Source organism: Lytechinus variegatus, chromosome 8, assembly GCF_018143015.1.
Source record: "Lytechinus variegatus isolate NC3 chromosome 8, Lvar_3.0, whole genome shotgun sequence".
In the NCBI taxonomy this organism is placed as follows: Eukaryota; Metazoa; Echinodermata; class Echinoidea; order Temnopleuroida; family Toxopneustidae; genus Lytechinus; species Lytechinus variegatus.
In genome coordinates this window covers 29,538,398-29,562,494 of record NC_054747.1, presented here as the reverse complement: position 1 = coordinate 29,562,494, position 24,097 = coordinate 29,538,398, and the positions used below count along the sequence as shown (strand labels likewise).

General features: G+C 35.2%; 1 protein-coding gene across 3 annotated transcripts; it reads right to left on the bottom strand.

Annotated features, from left to right (window-relative positions):
• Positions 1-588: 588 nt before the first annotated feature.
• Positions 589-17,639, bottom strand: LOC121420307 (zinc finger protein 615-like). Of its 3 annotated transcripts, none has more exons than XM_041614885.1 (5): positions 17,552-17,639; positions 10,910-11,174; positions 9,547-10,238; positions 3,429-3,681; positions 589-2,396 (listed from the first exon to the last, which is right to left on the bottom strand). In XM_041614885.1, the coding sequence occupies exons 2-5, from the start codon at positions 11,160-11,162 to the stop codon at positions 883-885; spliced, it is 2,712 nt and encodes a 903-aa protein (XP_041470819.1). In that variant the 5' UTR covers positions 11,163-11,174; positions 17,552-17,639; the 3' UTR covers positions 589-882. The 3 variants fall into 3 exon arrangements, with proteins under 3 accessions (XP_041470819.1, XP_041470821.1, XP_041470820.1); XM_041614887.1 differs by having other exon boundaries at positions 17,555-17,622; XM_041614886.1 differs by having other exon boundaries at positions 17,548-17,574.
• Between the last annotated feature and the right edge of the window lie 6,458 nt (positions 17,640-24,097).

The window sequence follows — 24,097 nt, the reverse complement described above, 5'->3', positions numbered from 1 at the left end:
CTCACCTTGCTTCCATTCCATCTCCTCTTTTCTCTGCTTTCCCATTCTGCTTCTACCCCCTTCTCTTTCTCTTCAACCCCTCAACCCATTCCTCTTTCCCCTTCTCTTACGTTCTCCAAATCTCCCACTCTGTTCTGCCTTTTGTTCTCTGCATCACACGATGGTGGGGGGGGGGGGGAGTATGGGGGTACTGCCATTACCAGGTGGTCACTGTATGCTCGTACACAAAATCATAAATGGGTTGTTTTTCACGGTTGGGCGATGTTTCACCTTAACATAAAAAAATGCAATTCTTGTTGCTATGTTTAGGGTGGGGGGAAACATGATTATTAATGGTAGTCTTAGTTGGATACTTGAGATGTACATATGATTACTTTTTAGGATTCATTTTGAAAGTCTGTACTATATTATGTAGCATGGTATCCACCTTCTAATTAACGATGCCCATAGACACTGGGGTCTCACCCCCCCCCCCTTTATTGTTTTTTGTTTTCTTACCTACCACTAAACCTTGCCAAAAAAATTCAACCAACTTATTATGCATGAGTATAAAGCACACACAAAATACAAACTACTCCGTTTTCAAGTTCAATAGAGCTATTTCTATTATTGTTTATGAGTAAATTTTGGTACCAGAAAGTAAATGTAAAGTCAAATAAATCAATGTTGATCTGATATACGGAAAGAACATTTTGTGTCATTTGTCTATTTGACAGAGTAGTAAAATGGCATCAAGACGTGTAGGCCTAAAGTTATTGCACCATAATGTGATTGCTCAAACCAAGTTTCTAGTAATATCATTATCTTGTTCAATAAAATATAATCTTAACATCGCCATAGACATAATAGCAATACATGTAGGTGATTTGAATTGCCATTCCTCTAAGATTGCTGTTGTTGTTGGAAATGTTCTGAAGGTTCCCCACCCTGTATCTTGTGCCTGAACATGTGAGACGTAAAGCTATGATTCAAGGAGAATGTCTTCAAGCAGATGTGACAGGTGAAGGGTCTCTTCTCTTCATGCATACTCTGCATGTGAACCTGTAAGCTATGCTTCACAGTGAATCCTTTCCCACACACCAAACACACAAAGGGTCGGATACCCTTGTGGCGTCTCTCATGCTTGGTCAGGCCACCTTTGTCCGGGAAGCCCTTGTTGCAGACAGTGCAGAAGAAGCGCATTTGCCGTGTCTGGTGCATACGTCTCTTGTGCTGGTAGACGGCATTCTTGACACGGAAGCCACGTCCACAGAGGTCACACTTGTAAGGTTTCAGACCGTTGTGTTCGCCTTGATGGTTGTTCAAAGCAGTCTCTGAGGCGAAGGATCGAGCACAGAGGTTGCATCTGTACAACCGATGCTGTTCATGGTTCTTGACGTGATCCAAGAAACGGGCTTCGTTCATGAACATCCTTCCACAGTCTGTGCATTTATATGTTCCTTTGCCTTCGTGGACTTCCTTCTCATGCTCATAAGCTTTGGTCTTATCAACATACCTCTTGGAGCAGTAGCGACACTTGAAAGGTCTCGGTTTGATGTAATAGTCAGCCGCTTTACCCAACATGTCTTGGGGCTCCTGGGGTTTACCCCTTGCCTTTGTTTTTGCCTTTGGTTTCCGATTACGAGGCTGCATGGGCAATCTTTCAGTGTCCCCCCTACTGGTTTTAATGCTAGCATTGTGATTTTTTTCTTCTTCAGGAATGGATAATCTTTCGTTTCCGACAGAATCTGAGCTTCCAATGACATTTTCAATATTATCATCATTCTTTGTCTGCTGTTTGGTTCTTTTATCAGGTTCTACGTTCATCTTGCAAGCTCTCTTCTTTGGCGTGCCTACAACATCCTTGAATTCTCTGTGTGTCATCTCATGCTTCAAGCACTCAAGCTTCTTGGCGAAGCGAATGGGACATATCCTGCACTTATGGTTCCTGACCACTGGTATACCATGCATATCTCGCTCATGTCTGTACAGCGCTCCTCTGGTTTTATACGCCTTGTCACATTTGCTGCACTTGTGGGTCCTACTGACGTGCCTTGCCATGTGTTTTGTCAGCATGAATGTATTCCTCTGTCTCTCTCCGCATACTGGGCAGGTGTGGTCTTCGGTGAACTCGTGGAACATGGCATGAGCCTCCAGCCTTCCTTCAGTTGGGAAGTTCTTACCACAGACAGTGCAGGTGTAGTGCTTGCTTGTCTCAGTGCTGTCTTCTTTCTCATTAGCTTGTTCAGAGCTTGGATGAATGTTCTCAATGTCAGTCTTGGACTTTACCTTCCATGTTACAATGGGACATAGCTCCTTTGAGGAATCAGTCTCATGATCAAACTTGATGTGTCTTAGCATTCTCTTGGCAGATGGAAGCCTAGTGCTGCATTGCTTGCATTCAAAGTCATCATCATCTGTGGAAAACAAAAAACAAGAATTGCTTAAGATATCCTGTCATCTACATGTACTTCAACACTCATGTTTTTTTTTCAGGATTGTTTGAACATGATTGTGGGCCTTTTCAATTAGTATTCAAAGAATTGATTAAAACATTTATCAGTCATCTAGAAGAGCAACTTTTTTAATACTGTACATATATGTAACAATTTGGGGCAAGGGGGGGGGGGAGAAGGTCTAAAGATCACATACTTTACACTAGGTATAGAAAATAAGGCACATTATACAGTTTTACACTTGAGAAATTAACCTCCTCTTTTCTCTTACTTTCATTTTTTCACTGCTTAAAATTTCATAGGAGGCCTGTTGCCCCCTCATCCTTTGACAATTAAATAAGTGGATTGCCTCTGGCTGTCTCACCTGCATCACACAAACCAATATAGCAGTAGTGCTGACTTTGAAACTACTATAAAATAATTATTCACAAAAGCCACCATTCATATAATGATACAATACTACATTCATTGACACTTGACCTTGATCATGTGACCTAAAACTTGTCAGTGATACTTGATTACCCCTATATCCACATTTTATACACTATATCTATAAACTTTGAAAGTTATGACAGCAATCTAATAATTACCTCTAAAATGGCCAAAGTTCAATGACCTTAAATGACCTTTGACATTATCTATGTGACCTGAAACTCGCATCAGATGTTCAAAGATACTTGATTACTCTTATGTCCAAGTTTCATGAATCAGATCCATAAACTTTCAAAGTTATGATGGCAATTCAACAGATACCCCATTATGGCCAAAGTTCATTGACCTTTGACACTGGTCATGTGACCTGAAACTCAAGCAGAATGTTCAGTAATACTTGATTACCCTTATGGCCAAGTTTCATGAACTAGGTCCATATACTTTATGCTGTCATTTAAGAAACTTAACCTTAGATAAAGATTTGGTGTTGACGCTGCCACCGCCGTCGGAAAAGCGGCGCCTATAGTCTCACTCTGCTATGCAGGTCAGACAAAAACCTACCTTCATGATAGATAAGATCATCCAATTTCATTTTAAATCCCACGATGTCACTGTACACCTCACTATAGAACACCTTGAGCTCTTCTCCCGGCTCAATCGTCTTCATCGCTCGGAAGTAGACGTCACCAAACGACTGGACGGCCTCCAGGTTCTGTTCAGATTCATTCCGTGCGCACTGCACATAGGACATCATATGTGAACGGCCCTTGCGTTTGCCATCAATGTACAGAAAGACCTTGCCTCGTAAGCAAAGCTGTGATGACACAAATTAAGAAAAAAATTGTTCTATAGAGTGGAAATATTAAAATCTAACCACACTTTTGGAAAAAAACAAGTGGAATTGCCTCTGGCAGTCTCACCTGCATCACGCGATTCAATATAGCAGCAGTACTGACTTTGAAAACTACTACATGTATAACTCGCAAAAGATGTTATGAATCAGATCCATTTCAAAGTTATGATGGTAATTGATTGATTGATTGATTATTTTATTTCCATGCAACAACTGAACATACAACATAAAACGAATTAACAATATTCAAATATCAGAACAATCATTACATGGGAGGGGACAGTCATAAGCACAGAGGCTTGAAAAGGACACCCCTCAAGAAATGACTATACGGCCCTGAATGCGTCTTTTTTTTTCTTTTTTTTAAATAAAAATAAAATAACATTTACATTCTCCATATACGCAGCAGGGCCAAAATGAGAAACATCAAGCATGCCACAAAGATATAAAAATAAATAATATTACATAATTATAATGATGATATGTCAGCCGTGTATCGAAAGATAGTAATTTGTTTATTTTTGTAAGTATTAAACAAAAAAAAAACAAAACAAAACAAAAAAAACCAATGACTTAGATCGAATAGCTGTTAATAATAAAATGTTTGAAATCGAACTTAAATTTATTCAATGTAGAAGCGTAACGTATTGTTATGGGTATATTATTCCAGGTATCAGGACCAGTATGTCTTATTGACCTATGAGCTAAAGCGGTTATTGGGTTTAATAAATGAACATTTGTCGAAGTTCTCGTAGGATAATTATGAATGAAAGAATTTAAAACGAACATATGATTAAACGTGGTTGGTAATTGACGACAGTAAAATCGATACATAAACAAAGCAATTTGAAATATATGTATGTCATCCATTTTCAAAGTTTTAAAACGATTAAAGAGGGGATCAGTATTTTCATAATAACCAACACCAGCACATAAACGAACAGCTTTCTTTTGCAATAAGAAGATATGATTTTTTGATTTGAATGAGCCCCAAACAATATTACAGTAAGTTACATGTGGCAGTAAAATAGAATTATAAATTGAGAGTAATGCTTGAATAGGCAAATAGTATTTTACTTTAAACATTATCCCTATGCATCGTGACATAGATGTGAGTATTTTAGATATATGATCATCCCACGTTAAGAACTCATCTATAATGACACCTAAAAACCTCACATTGTTTCTTTGTGCTATAGAAATATTACTTATTTTTATTTCTTCTGTATATTGATCAGATAATGCTTTAGAGCTCTTGAAATTAACATAATATGTTTTTTGCAAGTTTAACGATAATTTATTACTTTGGAACCATGTGGATATTTTGGGCAATTCATTATTCAAAATTTCAAAAAGCCTTTTTTTATCAGAGCTCGAAGAAATAACTGTAGTGTCATCAGCATAGAGGATATATTGCAATAGAGGTGAAGAATAAACAATATCATTAATATAAAGAAGAAATAAAAGGGGCCTAAGATTGAACCTTGTGGTACACCACAATTTATATACTGCAAACGAGAACTAACTGAATTTATACATGTAAATTGTTGCCTATTAGAAATATAACTTTTAAACCAATTAAGGGTAGTACCTCTGACTCCGAAATATTTTAATTTATAAAGTAAGATATTATGATCCAGGGTGTCGAAGGCTTTGCTTAAGTCCATGAAAACACAAATTACATGCTCCTTTTTTGCCAAAAGAGAAGATATTTTATCATAAAGATCAACAAGAGCTAAATCAGCAGAATGAAGTTTACGAAAACCATATTGGGATGGATTAAATAAATTATGTAATGACAAAAATGAGACTAATCTGTTGTAAACAAGGCGTTCTAATATTTTTGAAAATGATGAGAGAACAGAAATGGGGCGATAATTCGCAATAAGTGTGCGGTCGTCCTTTTTATATATAGGAGTGACTTTTGCAACTTTCATGTCACAAGGAAAAACTCCAGATGACATTGAAATATTACATATATGAGTAAAAGGAATTATGATTGTTAATATAATATTTTTAAGGAGATTGTTACTTATCTCATCATATCCATAGGAACGTCTGGTTTTAAGATTATTAACAATTTTTAATATTTCCTCAGAATTTGTTGGATAAAAAATAATGTATGTTGACATGAATTCCGTAAGTAATCTGCAAAATTAGTAGTAGTATTAGGTATTTTTGATGCTTGTTCTTGCCCAACATTGATAAAATAATCATTAAAACCGTTAACAATATCATCCAATGTTTCATATACAACATCGCCATGTAAATATTTATGATTTACATTAACATCCTTTGTTTTTCCCAATAACTCGTTAATATTTTTCCAAGTAGCTGACATATCGCCTTTGGTATTTTCAAATTTTTGCGAATAATATGATTTCTTTGCATTTTTAATAATACATGTTAAAACATTTCTATATCTTTTATATTTAGTAATATTTTCAGGAGAAGAATTCTTTAAACTAATCTTATAAAGTTTATTTCTTTTTCGAATTGATTTTACAATCCCAAAAGTAATCCATGGTTTTCTGGGGTTTTTGATGACTTTTTCAGTCTAATTTTTGGAATGTTACGGTCTAAGTGATAATGCAATTTTTCAATGAATAATTTATATGCTGTATCAGCAACGTTACAAGATAAAACATCTTCCCAATGTTCGGATTGAAGTTCGGTTACAAAAGTTTGAATATTTTCAGGAGACATCCTTCGAATGTATTTAGATTTTGCAATATGCTTTTTGTTTTGTCTAAGTGTAGTGATCATGAAAATAGGAAGATGGTCAGAAATATCTGAATATAATATACCAGACGATACATGTTGCTTGTCAGTGTTGGAAAAAATATTATCGATTAAAGAGGAACTTGCAACAGATATACGGGTAGGTTTATCTATAAAAGGGTATAATGCATACGAATTTAATAAGTTGACAAACGTTTGACTCTGTTTGTTTACATCCAGAATATCAATATTGAAATCACCAGATAAGTATATGTCTTTATGTTCATTTGCAAGTTTATGAAGAACAATATCTAGATCAAAGAAAAAAAGATTCAATATTTAAATGAGGTGGTCGATAAACAACACCTATCACTGAGTTTTTTGAATTACAGTTGTCAACCTCAATAAATAATGATTCAGCACTATTATTCTGAAAATTTAAGTCTTTCCTAATTTTAAATTGATATGTTTCCTTAATATATATAGCAACACCACCGCCTTTCGTATTATTTCTATCAACATGAAGAAGTGAATAACCACTGATATTAAATAATTCTGGAGATTTGTCATTTAACCATGTTTCAGTTACACATATAAGACTATATTCATATTTAACAGAAGAGAGCAATTCTTGAAAAGCATCAAAATTCTTACACAAACTTCTTGCATTGACATGAAGAATACTAAAGTGTTCATCTTTGAAAGTAATCTTATTTTCGAATTCATGGGGTAAATAATATTGGCAAGGAGAAACTTCAATAGTTTCATTTAGTTGCAAATCTGTATTACTTTCCATCATGAAATAAACATTCATATAAAAAATACTTGCACACATTAATGAGAATGTGCATAAAGGCAATCACCTTCCTTGCATCTTGTAATAAATAATTGTAACAGTAATATTTATGAATCGATACACGACTGACACAAAGATATACTAAAATTACTTGCTGACTTGCGTTTATATAAGTAAAGTAATAATTATTGTAGATTATTTCAAGACTGATAATCAAATTAAGTACAAAAATATTGTGACATGCTAAAAATATGGCACAGCGATACGCAATAAGGCATTTATACGAATATAAATACAGTAAAAAACAAATGTTTTTGTTGAATGCTATTGTAAGACTAGCTTGACCTCAGATTACAGAAGAGGAACTTTCGCATTGAATTAGAATGTGGTAGGGAGAACAAAAAAGAAAAAGAAAAAAACAGATCCACAAAGAATTTGTCGTTTCAAAAGTTTATCAGCAATTCGAATTGCAGCTGGCGTTTAATCAGTTTGTCATGAGCAACACAGTTTTGTTGTAATTGTTGCTAATCAGTGAAACTAAAAATATAACTCAGCTCCATAGTATGCTGTGACAAATATGTTTAAAGAATGTAATCACTAATTTATTTTCCTAAAAGGTCAATATCCAGCTGTTGTCGTTCATAACTGCATGAAATATAGTAACATCGTTTCTAGCAGGTGTAATATACTTGTAGTCAGAGCGAGTTCAAAGAGTTAAATCAAATATTGTACTTATAGAGATCATTCATGTTTCGATAGTGAAACTGATTGCTTTCTAGATTAAAAATAGAGATGTAGTAAATAAAGATGGCGGACAAAATGGATTACCTCATCATTCAAACTTATAAGGCTCTCCACCATTCCCTCTCCATTTCCCCGCGTAGAAACGTAGCTTAGTTCCTGCGTTATACATGGTCTTGACTCGTTCAGCCCATTTTCGTTTCTCGACTAGATCCACCTTGGTGAGGTCATCAACAACAAAAAACCCGGCATTCTTGAGCTTTTCCCTGGCGCTTTTCATCACTTGTATTTTATCGCGATATGACAGCGACTTGACGAGAATATGGCGTGGTCGATTTTCGCGTTTTGCTCCATCGCGATGAGCCCTCTCGATGCGTGCAGCTATTCCGAACTTATCACGTAGGATCTCTTCGACGAGGGAGACACAATCTTCCTGCGAAGAATTCTCGGCTTCTTTGATCCCCACAAGTCGAAAATTATTTCGTCGTGAAAATCTTTCTCCCTTGTTGATGTCTCCTTCTAGATGCACAACGTTGTCGCGAAGCAGGCTGACTTCTTTCTCTAAGTTTCCCACTTTCTTCTCAAGACTTACATTCTTCCTCTCCAAGTCATCTATTCTTTTGCTCTCAAACTCTATCACTTTTCCCAGTTCAGTTTCAACTCTACGGACATTCTCAAGTAAGCTATCCATTGCATTTCGAATCATAGTTTGAAAACTGGCGGTAGTATGCCGAAAGTAATCGTCAATAGCGGCTTTGGTTGCCTGCGGGATACCACCAGAGTCGGCACTCCCAGCTGGCGCCGTGGCGCCGCCATTCCCCGGTGCGGTCACTTCAGTCGCTGATAACATTGTGGCACTCACCTCAGTTACTTTCTCAGGAGCAGATATTCCGTGTTTTTTAGCCTTTTTGTTGGGTTTCCGGAGATTATAATTGCTCATAATCAAATGTAGAACATAGGAGATAAACAAATCACGTGAAGTCCGAATAAATCCGAGAGTTTGAGAGGCTCGAGTTCAAAATTAAGATTATGAGGTCTCCGCACACGTCTTAACACCTACGCCGCCATATTTGTCATATATCAAATTGGACATATATCAAATTCAACAAATACCCCCAATTCGGCCAAAGTTCATTGACCCTAAATGACCTTTGACCTTGGTCATGTGACATGAAACTCATGCAGGATGTTCGGTGATACTTGATTAACTTAATGTCCAAGTTTCATGAACTAGGTCCACATATTTTCTAAGTTATGATGACATTTCAAAAACTTAAACTTAGGTTAAGATTGAGCCCTCTCCAAAATGCCGTCACTCATTTTGCCATATGTTTGATACACAGCAGCATGCCGATGTGAGGTTTACTTACTAAACGCTGTTGGGCGCCCTACCCCATGAGCATTAACGAACGTTAAAAAAAATTGACGAAGTGTCCGATCATCCCCTTGTAGTATCTTTGATATCAATAACAATATTGTTGGATATCCATCACACCCACATTCTTGTTTTGCAATCATCTAAACACAATACTTCATATATATTCTTTCTCTCTCCATTATTGACATACCTCCCAAGTAGATTCCTTATGAGCTCCACTGTCTTCATCCAATAGATTGCCTTCATATGGACCAAACATTGTCCCCTTCTCTACCAATCCAGTTGCGATCACACCCCTGATGTTCTCCTTATCCTCTGAATCAAACTTAAAATGTAAGAAATCTGGCAAATCTGCTTCTGGCGTCTTCTCCTCCCTTTTGGACTTTTCTCTTGACTTCCGTCCTCTCAAGTTAAAGACACTTTGTGATACAACCAAATTCTTCTGCAAAGCGGATGATGGTGTTAGGACATTTGGTGTTCTGGATTGTGAACTAATGTTTGGTGGGACGATAGTCGGATGGGATAGAACGGTCTGACGGATGGAGGTGATAGTGGAGGGAAAGGTTGAGGTAGGCGCAGTGATTGGATCGGACTGAAGGTTAGCAGGAGTGAGACAGTTTGGAGTGTCAGGTTGCTCTTTGCCGATGATTCCACTGCTGGCTGCAGGATCAAGAGGGGTAATCACAGGGGTGTGGTCACTGGTGATTACCGGTGGAGGGGTGAAGATACCGGCCTGACAGGTGGTAGGAGAGGTAGAGGATGGGAAGCCTGATGATTGGGTGGTAGGCTGGAGTAAGGTGACATGTTGAAGGCCCGGAGAATAATTAACAGGATGCTCACTGGAGGCCTGAAGACTTGTGTTGGCATTTGGATGTACAGATCCTGTACCCGACATAAAAAAATGAAAATGATGTAAATGTAATCATATGTCAGCTGGGGCCATGCCAAGGCGTTTTGATGGGTTGGAAGATGCCTTCAGAAGTGCAACAGAATTAAATTTTACGCCTTCATTTCAGTCAAGAACAAACAAAAACAGAAAAATGATAGACCCAAGGTCTGTCTCATCTAAAGTTGTCATTATGGCAACCATGGTATTAAATGACTCAACAGCCAATCATAACCAAAATTATCATGGTAATTGCAATAATGACAAAATTAGTTGAAAGTCTTTATTAAACTGGACCCAGAAAACGATTTAATATCCTATTTGAATTTCATTCAATTTCATTTTGTGACTGACATGTATCGTTTTTTTTTGTATAGTACATTTACGTGAATCATTGAAAGAAAAAAAATCCTTTATATACAATAAAGCTACTCAATGCAATTCAGTTTAAAGAGTTATGGTTACAGGACCTGCTGTAATTATGATGAATCATTTTCTAGTCAGTGCAAATGGTAACTTTCTCAACAAATCAAGGATTTCATGAGAGTTACCAAAACAGTATTAAACTTCATACAGCAGGTCCTGCTGCCATACAGTTCTATCTTCCTCCACTTGAGGGTGGTGGGGGGAGGGTGGTTACAAAAAAAAAAAAAAACAAAAAACTTACCAGTATAGATGGAACGAAGCATAACCTGGCCATTTCCAAACTCTTCCCTATTCCTCAACGGCTCGACCTGGTCAACCATGAACGGGGGCTGCTGTGGTGAGATGTGGAAAGGGATCTGGTAGTGTTGTAGGTGTTGCTGCTGTAACTGGGGGTGATGGAGTGTGTGGTGGGGATGGCGCTGATCCTGTTCTCTCTCGACAGACGGATAAAAACCCTGGCGATAGCTTGGATCCATGTTACATTCCTTTATCATTCACAATGTGATCTGAAAGAGAAGAGAAAATTTGTGTTAATAGACCATGTGATAAGAGATGGAAGATTGTCGAACTTAATTGCTGCAGCCCACAGGGTATGGTGGTAGAGGTCAAACATTACAATACAGGGAGAGTGAAGTGCGCATGATCGGTTCATCACGGACGGACATTTGATAGATTTTGAATGTTTTGAAGGCTTGTAACAAATTAGGAATAAGATGAACAAGGTTCCTTTGTGTTTTATAGTGAAGGGTAGGACATAGTATGCTGAATGATTAAAAAAGTTTGTTGCCATGGTTACCTACAAACACAGGTATCCACTAAATGTGCCATATCACGGACGGACAAGATAGAAATGTGGTTTTTAGAATTTTTGTACATTTTTATTGTTTCTATCTAAACAGCTTTACATGGACCAATTATTGTTAATGCACCTAACACTCGGGTATGTTAGCTTCTATGTTCAGCATATTGAATTCTTAACCAATATCAAACTTCCGAGAGAATTGCAAATATTTTCCATCACGGACGGACATCATGGACGGACATCACGGACGGACACAATTAAAATACAATGGAAGTACTCTGTAAAAAGTTCTTAGTACTTTTTTGGTAAACAAATGCAATTGTTTTGATGATTTGTACATATTTTAATAATATTAAACAGTATTAGTTGCACAATCAAGTTGCTACAACTTCAATCAAGTTGCTGCAACTTGATTTAAGATGTAGCAACTTGATTTCTATGCTAGACGCACAGTATAATCTAGACATACGATTGCTCTTAACACATTTCTTGTCAAAATCAAACGTAAAGAATAAGTGATGTATAACAAAAAAAAAAACGTAAAAAGCCATTAATATGCAGGCAGAAAGGAGCAAATTCACATGACAGTCCTTTTACTTTTAGAAGATGTTAGTATTCATAGAGAATTAGCAAGTGAAAAGACTTTAAATGAAAAATTGACATCCTGGTTCTTCCCGCATACATTTTTTACATAGTTTTTGTGGCTCAACTTACCCCAGACGATGGCACAACTTACCCCACAGATGGGGCAAGTTGAGCAATTTGACATCCTTTTTTTCAAAGGTCACAATGACATTCAGCGTGGGGGTAGAAAGTTATATATAGGTGAAAAATATTTCCCAAGAATCAAATTTAAAGGTAAGGTACTTATTTCTACAATATTACTAGTCATATCAATTCTAACGTGCAAAATGCAAAAAGTGTCACAACTTACCCCGCCTTCCCCTATTGTCTTTTAAAGTGTAGAATACAAGTAGGTTCTAAATCAACAGCTAGTTGATTATTGATCATGTTGATACAAGTATTTTTATGATCATGATGATTTTAGGCATTAATTTTCCAAGAGCAAAGATGTTTTTTAAGGTCCAAAAACTAAATCTAAAAGATTAACAGGTCACTGATCCTTATGCTTGTTTGTTGGATCAACACTTGTCAGGGGCTCTCTTTAAATCCATCTTTTGCATTAAAGCGGAGACACCCCATAACATCAACAGCCCTCATGTATTTAGGCCCTGACCGAATCCAAAATTGAAATTGATATTCCAATCCAAAGCTTAACTTCTAAACACTGCAGTGCGAGCTTTATGCATTTTCAGTTTACCAGATAAGTGATTTGCTTAAAATTAGCTCCAAAATGGACTTCGAAAAAAGGTATTCATGTAATTTTCACAAACCTATGTTCTGTTAGAAGCATTGTGAATCCATAAGTTTGTACATGGAAAAATTGATTTTTCTTCTTATCAGATTATGCATTGCATTCTACTTCTTCTCCATCACTTTCTGCAAGCTTGAATTGATGAAATCTACAGCTTTGGACGTGTTCTTGCCATACTTTGTTTCCCGCTTTTTTGGCATATACATGTACATGTAGCTTTTCAACTCTATCTGCATTCCAATAATGCTTAACAATTTTCCTGACAACAATATAGCCCCAATAACGGCCAAACAAAGATATCACAAAAAATTGTGAAGAGTTGTAGGCTTATTCCATTTGAGTTCTGAATAATTCTCAGAGCCATTTTTCACTGCAATTAGAAGCTAAAATTAAACTCATAATCTGCTCAGCAAAGTTTCTCATTTGCATATATGAATCTTTCCACAAGTATTTCACTCGTCCGTCCGTGATGAAATTAATGTCCGTCCGTGATCATTTTTCATTGATTTATTAAATGCATAAAATGTATGGATTTTAGCTATGTTCAAATAAAATGATGAACAGTGTCCAGTGAAATACTTCTACACACTTTTATTTCTGTTTCTATTCTGATAAAGAATAAAAAGCTGAATCCATAGACATTATCCTAATGAAAATGATCACGGACGGACATTAATTTCATCACGGACGGACGGAAATGTTAACATCTACAAGGAAAGTTTACTTCCATATTTTTTTCCTACTAATTTATGTTTGATGATAGATTAATGTTCAGAGTGCAAGACCATTAAAAAAAATTGGAGTAACTTTGAAAACAATAAAACTAGAGTGAAATGAATTTGAGTGAATTAACTTTGTCCGTCCGTGATCAAATTAATGTCCGTCCGTGATCATTTTTGACTGAGTTTATGATATGGATAAAATGTATGGATTTTAGCCATGTTCAAATAAAATAATGTACAGTGTTTAGAGAGATACCTCTAAACCTTTTAATTTTTTATTTCTACTCTGATAAAGAATAAAAAACTTTTCATCTTTTTTTCCATCACGGACGGAAATTTCAAAATGGAAATGTTAACACCTACCAAAAAAAATTAGTTCCCAATATTTTTTTTCTACTATATTATGTCTGATAATAGAGAAATGTTCAGAGTGCAAGAACATCCAAACCAAATTAGAGTAACTTTAAAAACAATAAAACTAGAGTGAATTTAATTTGAGTAGAAATGTCCGTCCGTGATGAGAGGTAGCAGCACCCCCATGAATAAAATGGACTATTCCCGTACTTTCGAAATCATCAATCTTCATGAAACTTAGTTTTTTGAAACCTGAGATATCAAAGATCATTTTAAAAGCAAATTTGATAAAAGTACCTTAAAAAATTTTTTTCACCTCAATGCGAACCCTTAACCGATCATGCTCAGCACTTGGTTTGATGATGTTGGAAAATGGAATAATCTTTTGTTATAGAGGTTAAAACAGAAGTTTGGGAGACAAAAGTGATAAAGATGCAGAGCCAACAAAATGTGATAAAAGATGGAAGACAGCAGAACTTCTTAAATAAAAAACATGAACAAAAATATAGCAATGATTTTAACAATAATAATGATAATCAACAACAACAAAAATAAAACATGACAACGCAATGTATGCGAAAAAGAATGACAGTCATCTTTAACTCTTGTAAACTTACGCTGAAAACATTTACATGATCTTTTTCTACAGACCATGACAAACACAACGTTTAAGATTAAACCTAAATTAAATTCCCATTTTCTTTATAGGGGATTCATTATTATTCCAGGTTATTATTACAGGCAGTGTGAGTACTGTAGCTTTCAAAAGACGGTGATATATTATGGAATTTAAATGTATAAATATAATCAATAAAAGTCAGTGAGTGGAAAGAGAGGAGGGCTAAACCATTCTTGGGGTTATTTACAAATCATGCAAACAGTGGTCCAAATTTTCGGCACGGACAGACAGACCATTGTGATATGGTGATTGGAGTTGGATGAACCCAATTTTGTTGACCTTTGGGAAAGGAAAAATATACTAGCAACATCTTAAAGTCACATAAGGCTTCAAAAGTAATATGAGCATATCATTTTGCAGATTAAAGAAACAATTGAGTATTCATGATATAAATTTCCATTTCTTAAAATGAAAAGCAAACTTGTTGTTTTTTCTTTGGCAATCTGTATTCCAGGTCCTTATTTCTGACAATGTATGGTTTGTAGCCTGCAAAAGATGGCACTTTACTTCGAAATTTGCATATGTAAATATAACATTTAAGCAAAAGAAACAGATAAGAAATTTATCGTTGTCAAAGCTAAACATTTTTTTTTAAAAAGTAGGATTGAAAAAATGTTTTGTCCTCGCCTTAATGAATTTAATAGTCTCCTACCAGATTGGCTGAACCACAGGACACTCAATAAACAAATGAGTATAAGTTTCTGGGGCAATATTACAAAAAGCACAATTTGGAGAATCTTCCCTCTTTATTTTGTACAGAAACTTATTCAAACCTATTGCTTTATGAAATAATTTGAAATAAAATGAACAAATACGTGTAAGAATTGTAGATTTAAAATTATTTAAATGGATTTTTTCCCAATTCTCTTGATCCGAGACAGAAAGATCTCTCCAAATGTTTATTTTCCTTTCAGGGACACAAGAATCTAATATAACATTGTATGCATATTTTGGGATTTTCTTTGTACTAAACAATTTTGCTTTAATTTCATCAAATATCATATTGGGAGTTAAACCTGATAACACCAACCAATCTTTTGGAATATTTTTCATTAAAAAATTGTACTTTCTCCTATCCCGCAAATTAATGTCAAAATCTAACACAAGTTCTTCAAATAATTTACTGCCTGAATGGGGATGATTAGGTAAATCCGATATAAACATAATTCCCTTGTCTAACCAATCTTGATAAAGAAATATTGTTTTGATTTTGAATAAAGGTTTTTATTATACCAAATACATTGACATTCTCCAATAGATGGAAAAGGGATATCCCACTCGATTTTAACAAATTTTTCTCTAAGTAAATACCATGTTTGGAGCGATTCTGCCAACTGACAAGAAGATACTGTACATAGTTTATCAAGAACACTTATAGGTGCATATCATGTTTGCCACAATATATCCTTCTTAGAAGTAAAAAGATTTAAGAGAGCAAAACTTGCTGCAGACCACAGGGTATGGTGGTAGAGATCCAAACATTACAATGGATAGTAAAGCACTTGGTATGATGATGTTGGAAAATTGACTTGTCTTTTGTTATAAAGAGGTTAAAACAAGAGTTTGGGAGACAGAAGGTGAAAAAGATACAGAGCCAACACCAAAATGCTTTTCCCCTTCTTTTTTATTTTGTTATGAAAAGCAGAGAAGGCTTTGTTGTTTTGCTAATAAAGATAAATCATTCAAAAATCAAAACAAAAAACCTGGGTCTCTTGACAGGTTACATTGGAAACAAAATATGATCTTTAACCCCTTTTACAGGGATGGTACTAAAGTTAGACGGAAATTCAGAGAGTTTAGCTAGATATCCAGTCCTCTAAAATAATTAATGACGTCAGAATATTGGTACAGCTAAAAATATATCGAGGTCTGACGTCACACAACATCATAGTATAGTTGAAATATATTTGGTCACAGGATGCTATTTGAAACAATCACTATACAGGATTTAATCTATGTAGGATATAAATATTAATAACGTCAAGCACTTAATACATTAAAATCTTGAGCTAGCAATTGGCTCAAATTGTAGAGCATCCATCTAACAACCAGGTCTGGGTGTTTAGCCCCCCCCCCCCCCGTCAGACCAAAAGATGGGAGTTGCTGCTGGTGCTACCCTGACTGTTTAGGCTTTCAACACAACGATTAACGTTAAACTGGGATAGACATAGAGCCTCGTAGATCTGGCGCTGCACAGTGGCTGCCGGGCTCAAATTGGGCAAGGCAAATTTTCAGTGTATTTCATTTCAGGTCTCTTTCGAACAATAACAAAATAGGCCCTAGGCAGGCCTTTTGTTTAATTTTAATCTTTCTTTCTCAGTTTCTGACTTCAGTCTAACAAAAAAATTGACTCATCTGAAATGAACTGAAGATTTCAGTTAATTTCAGACGAGTCAATTTTTTTTAAGACTGAAGTCAGAAACTGAGAAAGAGATTAAAAAACGAAATATGAGTCTTATGACTGAATCGGTGAAGTGAATTAGAGTCTAAGACTAAAATGCATGACTAAGACTCTAACTAAAAAATTCTGCCCAACATTTTCTTGTCGAAACTTTGGAATGGCGAAACAATAAACCACATAATATCATAATCTTTGCACTGTCAGACTTTAGAATTAGAACATAGGCTAATGGAACTTGGAAGTGAAACCGGACCTTGTCCTTGCTTCAACAAGTTCAGAATCAGACTCTGAGAATTGCTTACTCATAATCATATCCTGCACACACACAATTCTGAGTACACGGGACTGAGCTTGGCAATCTATCCTGGCAAAGCAAAGCCAAAAAGCCAGAATAGATTCGGGAGGGGTGAAAAATAATGATCATACACAACAACAACCAAGAAGGTTGAGATAGACAATAATGAATATTAAGAATGTCATGACAAGGGCAATTACGAGGCAAATATAATACTAGTAACAAAAATATAGATCGAAATGATTACTAACTCACTACCATATAAATATAGTCCTGACTGAAATTGCCGACAATTTTGATTTCCTATGGTGATTGAAGTTAGGTACTGTAACATAATTGCTGCCGGCTGACAATATGAAATAATAATGATCTATACAGGGGCGGATCTAGGGTTTCCACGAGGGGGGAGGGGGACCAGGGGCACATTTTCCCGATGAAAATTAGACAAGCAAAAATTTTAAAAAGGCCTCATTTTCAAAAGGGGGGCACACTTGGGTAAAATGAGACAACACGGCTCTGCCAGTGAAAGGGCACATCTGGCCCTTGCCCCCCCCCTCGAACCGCCAGTGAATATATATTACTGATCAACCCCAAATCATATTACTAAATTCTCAAGAGTAAAGTCCTGATCAACTGGAAAGAGCTGCCAGCCCATTTGCTATATCTACCAGGCCAAGTAAACAGTTTCTTGATGTTGAAGTTCACTGTTGTGAAAGTCAAATCTAATGGAACAAATGCAATTTTATCAATTCATAACTAAAATAAATAGCCAACAAGAGAAACATTCAAACTCATGCCAAGAAATCAATAAGACAACTATATTGACAGAAGAACCGCTCTATATACTGACTTCTATATCCAGGGGCGGATCCAGCTTTTTATAAAGGGGGGGGGGGGGTTGGGGTAGTATGCGAGGGAGTGTAGCGACCGAGTCCAAGCGAGCGAGGGGGGAGGGTGTGGGAGGGGGGACACCCACAGTAGGGAAAATTTGTGAAAATCTGTGTGTGAAAACCCCCCCTCCCCCAAAAAGAAATAATAATAATAATAGTAATAATAATAAATGAAATAAATACATAGAAATAGAATAAAATAAAATTACAAGTTTAAAAAAAAATAAGATTTAAAAAATGGTCCCCGGAATTTTTTTTTTTTTTTTTGGGGGGGGGTTGCAACCCCCCAACCCCCCCTCTAGATCCGCTTCTGATATCTGTTTGATATAGAGCCATATTCGAGGTATATGTTTCTTCTATCTCTATCTCCGTGGTTTTACCAATTATAGAATAAGGTACTGGGCATATTAATTAGACCACCATTATTACTTCATCCTGAATTGTTGGGTTCAAAGCATGTTAAGCTCCTATGGGAGTGGGATAAATTAAATAAAAAGTTTACGTCCTCACTGCTCATGTTGACATGATGATTATCATTTCATTTTCTGAAATAAATATGTGAGTGAACAAAGAAATCTAGGAAGCAAAATAAAGTTCAGGGATATGATATTTCCCTCTGAAAAAATAGCCGAGGGTTGCTAAGTCACTGCCGAAGTACGAGGCGCCCAGGTCAACGGGGGTTACAAGCTCTTGCTTGTAAAAAAAATCTAAATAATTTTTCAAGGTGAGCCTGCATGATAGTTCTAACATTTTACTTTAAAAATTAGTAAAAAAACAACAACAGCATGAGAATGCTCTTGGGTAAAGGATTTCACGCTTAAAAAAATGAAGAAAAAAAAAATTGAAAAAAAAAAATTAAAAAAAAAAAATCGGAATTCCGGTTTTAGTCGGGAGAATATCATTCCTGAAAGTTGCAGGAAGAGTTGTGATTAAACACACACAAAAAAAAATCCAGGGGAAGTCCTACTTTATATTGATTGAAAGTCAAGATGAGTATGACTTTTGGAGTTGCATTTGATCACAACTCTTTCTGCAATAAGCCTAAGGAGTGCTTGAATAACACAATCGACTTAAAGATTGCCATTTGGACTTGAACAAATATTACAAAAACATAACACTCAATCCATTTTGTGCTGCATGGAGCATTCTTTTATTCTGCATCTTGCCACGTTCTGACAGTATTTTTACAAAGTGTAGAAAAATACAATTTACACAAAATATTGATATTAAACCTGACATATTTCAGTTTTAAATTAAATTCACATAATTTCTTGAAATTATATATATTCTTACACATAACAAGATAAATATTATAATCATATACTTTATTTGCTAATTACATAATCAAACATAATATATTGAATAACAGCTAAAGGACAGATGATTTATTAATGAGATGGATACACTTTTATTTTAGTTTCCTGACACATACAGTAACTTCCGATTCAAATATTTCTAGATATCTACTTTAAAAAAAAAATATATATATGTATATTATATATATTCCCCTTTCCTCAAGGTCACAAAATCATTATACATCTACTTTTGAGATGATAGATGTTTTTCTTAAAGCAACATTATAGGAGCTACTGACACACAAAATAGAAAAAGAGAAAATATTCAAACTGTAAATTACCAATTTCTTTGTGGTCTGTGATGGATCTTAAAATTTTGGTTAAAGTTTGGTTTTGGTAACAATCATAAAATTAGTTTTAAAAGTAAAAAAGTTATCATAAAGCATGGACTGGGTTGATTGATCACTAAACTTAATATTACAGGACCTACGCAAGGGTTTTTCCAAGCTATAATCAATGCACGCAGGGCTTGTTTGATATGTCAAATGTACTTCACTTTCAGCCCTTTTCTATCTAGTTTGCACTATTTCACAGCAACTTGTACAGCAATTTGCTTTCTAATTCTCAGGATAAGAATTTTTTATCATCCCTTCTCTTATAATCACCAATTTCTTTATAAGCTTTTCTATTTTGCTCACTTGAAAAGAACAAAACCTAATTAAAAAAAAGTAGATCTCCATATTCAGTAGATTCTGGATAAATCAACCTTCTACCAGTGAAATATCTGCCTAAATCTAGGCATTTTATTCAGACCAGAATGTGTAAAATGTTTGTTATTCACATCTTGTAAGTCAAACCTCACCTTGGTCTAAAAGACTTCGGTGGAGATTTCACTAGGGCGAAGTCACTGTTATGTCAATCCTTTGCACAATAACTCACCTAGCTATTTACCAACACAGAAAAAAAGCATGTGCATGAAAAAAAAAAAAAATGCATTAATTGATTGCATAATAAAATAAAGCAGCCTATTGATCAGTATTTACATTAAAATCAAGATGTGAACAACCCTGTTCATGATGCTATTTGTACACATAATTCGCTACACAAACAAAGCTTCCAGGGTTATACTACGAAGACATTGCATATTATGGGAAAATATATCTTTGAAAAAAGGTGGGAAAGTGTACCTACACTTAGTGTAGAAAAGGACGTGTTTACAAAAAATATTTATAAAAATATACTATGTACAATTTCACATGTCCTTCCTTCATATAGAAAATAACTAAATGGCACCAGTCCACGAAATGTGCCATTATTCAGTGCACAGTGAATGCCTTGCATTATTATATCTTAAAGCATGATATCTTTGCATCTGGCTGTTTTTAACAACAAATTAAGGATATTTCTTCCCAAAAAGATTTGACAAGCAAAAAAATAAATTTTATATTACAAATGTTAATTTTGCTTCTCAAAAGTGGGGGGGGGGGGGGACACGTGCCCCCTGTGCCCCCCTGGATCCACGCCTGCAGCAAAACCACAAATATTTTTGCTTAATAGAGCCATCTCTTATCATAATTTCAATATTCAGGTGATATATACAGAAGGCAAAGTATGGGTATGACCACTGCAGTCCAAAATCAAACAAAAGGAAGGCCATATAATAACCAGCCAAGCATAGGCACGTAATAATACATAGTCTGTACTCATGAAGTTAAAACTATCAAAAGTCCTAAGAAGACATAAAATACTGGCCTTGTATTAGTCACTTGAATGAAAACGATACATATTAGCCTGAAAATAGTCTTTAACCATTTCTAGATATCATACATGCATAGCCAGCAGCATAACCCACGATTTTAAATTATTTACTTGCATTCTGACGGCAAAATATACATGTAATACATGTAATTTTAAGTGCAGTAGATATAAGTTACACTATTTGTTATATAACCTGATTGACTATTGAATTAAGATACCTTTATGATTCGATTTGAACTGAAAACACACTTAAACAGTTCAATTCCTATAGAAAAATGTCAAGTGGCACATCATTTTGAATCAAGTTAAATCTAAATATTTTTAAAACTATAAACGAGGATTATTACCAATTTGAAGAGAACATTAACTTATTAAGGAAGACCTAATAAATTAGTTTAAGGATTAAAGGATTACTTCAATCCAAAGAATACAAATACATGTAAGAACAAAAAAAGTATCAGCCACATCACATCAGTGATATCAGATACAAACAGAACGACATGAGAAACAAAGAAAGACAATGAGACACTTATTACATGAAACTTGGTACATTGCTAATGCTGGCAATTCAGTAAAAAACCGAGACACCATTCTCACTACCTTCCTAAAACTCGTTCACTGAAAACGAGTTTAGTGGAACGAGCTTAACGTTTAATGAGAACGGTCAAAGCGATCCTGGAAGCGATCTTTCAAACCAGTTCATAAAACCACCTCCCGATGTAGTTTTTAAGATTGCTTTGCCTCGTTAAACTGGTTTTAGCACAAGTGAGGATACATCTGTTCTTCGGGAAGCGATCTTTGCACATTTTGAACATGCTACTCCACACACTCTGTGTAGAATACCTACACCGAGGTTTCGAATTTCGTGCATAACGTGTCAACCCACTGAGAGCGTTCCCACAGCAACAAGATCGCTTTACATGAAGTGATTTTGAAAAACACTTTCGGGTGATCAAATGGGAATGCTAGCAAAGCGATCTTTCAAACTAATTTTAAACTAGTTTTAGAAAGTGTAATGAGAACGGGGTCCAAGAGTTTGATTGGTTGAGAAGTACTCGGGGCCATTTTATGAATATTTTTATGACAAATTTGCAATAACTGAAATCATTCAATCTGATTGGCTGATTGAAAACTTGTTATAGAAATTGTATGATAACATGTCTTCATGAAACCGGACCCCGAACTCTGACTGTTACTATGACAACAGACACATAAATGGCAAATTGGCAATGCTGACAAGCTTCATGTATCCATGCCTTGGAAGTAAAAAAGAAATACACCTCTTAGAGTGTGGTGCTATATCAGTACATAGACAAACTTTAAGAAAGTATACTTTAACTTTGTGATCTACCAACCATACAGATTTAGAATAATTAATTCAACAGCAATAAATATATATATAACAAATTCAAAGATTGTAGTTGAAATATAATCAAGAGCAATTCAAGCCCTGCTAATATCATCATTTGCAAGAAACAATTTTTTAGTGTATGGAAATGATCATGAAACAATAATGAGAGGTTTACAATTTTATGTTTGAGAAGTAAAATCAGTGAATCTGTGTGATCCTCAAATAAACAATTTAATCCGTGAACTATTAGATCATTAATCACACCTGTCATTATAAGTAGATTACCTTAATACTTGAAATATCTAATAGTCATATCTCTGTTCCTAATGATGAATCAATTATTAAGCATCAAGAAGTCAAGTTAGTTTCATGCAGCATTTAAATATACAAGTGCCAATAGCATTAGGCACTCAATGATATAAGATTATGTATGTCAATTATTTGCATTAATATAGAAATTACTATCATGGTTTTACAAGCTTGTAAAAATGCTGAAAAAATTGATTGCCAGTACATGCATGCAAAAAAGAGCAAAATATCAATAAATTTAATTATTTTGTTTTCCTTATGTGTACCTTGTACCAAATCGATCCATAATCTTAAAAAAAATATATGATATTCATTAGTGCTCAATTTTTACAAAGTCTTTCTAAGGAATGATGGCTTGGTCAATGTACATGTATGTAATATCTTTATATAAATATACACGTAAGTAGCATTTTAGGTGATATACATGTTACACTCAGCACATGATAATATAATTTACAATAAATATATAAAAGCTATAAACATGTAGACCTCTAGTCTGATAAAATCAGGGCTACGTTTCACAAACGGCTGTGGATGATCTTACCAATCTCATGTACAGAAAGCCAACAAATCAATCATCTAGATTTAATATCTCCGTTCTAAGGATTTAAACATAAAATAAATCTTGGGCATGCTTCACTATTTTAAGCAGGTCAGGGGCACAATATATATATATATATCTATAATTACGGTGAGTTTGTCATTACTATCATATTAACCTAGAATTTTGATAAGCCCCTTTCCATTATGGTGGTTACCAGAGTGGCAAAGTTATCAATTGCAGTCCATAATGAAACAGGTACCCTAATTCTTGTTTCAAACCTTCCCTTCCAAATACGGCATACTGTAGATCTCACAGTAGATGAAGAATTAAGACGATGATGTTGATATATGCATATTTTACAACACATAGGGGAGCAGCTTGCACGCGACATCGGGGGTGTATCATGACAGTTGCAATTGACCACATTATTAGCTCTAGGGGCCGTTTCACGAAGCTGTTCATAAGTTACAAGCGACTTTAAGAATGACTGGTGAACCTTTCTTATGCTCTAAACCATTGACAATGAACATTTCGCTTTATACCATTTACCAAAAGAAAGGATCACCATGTCGTTCTTAAAGTCGCTCTTAACTTACGAACAGCTTTATGAAACACACACCTGGACATTTTCAGTGAAATTCTTGGTTTTGATTG

Bases quoted from the DNA above. Each gene is read 5' to 3' on its own strand.
- LOC121420307 (XM_041614885.1), bottom strand. From the start codon at position 11,162: ATGATAAAGGAATGTAACATGGATCCAAGCTATCGCCAGGGTTTTTAT. The intron at 10,239-10,909 runs GTAAGTTTTTTG...TGTCGGGTACAG, and splicing joins GCTTCGTTCCATCTATACTG to GATCTGTACATCCAAATGCC. The intron at 3,682-9,546 runs GTATGTCAATAA...GTGTCATCACAG, and splicing joins ATAAGGAATCTACTTGGGAG to CTTTGCTTACGAGGCAAGGT.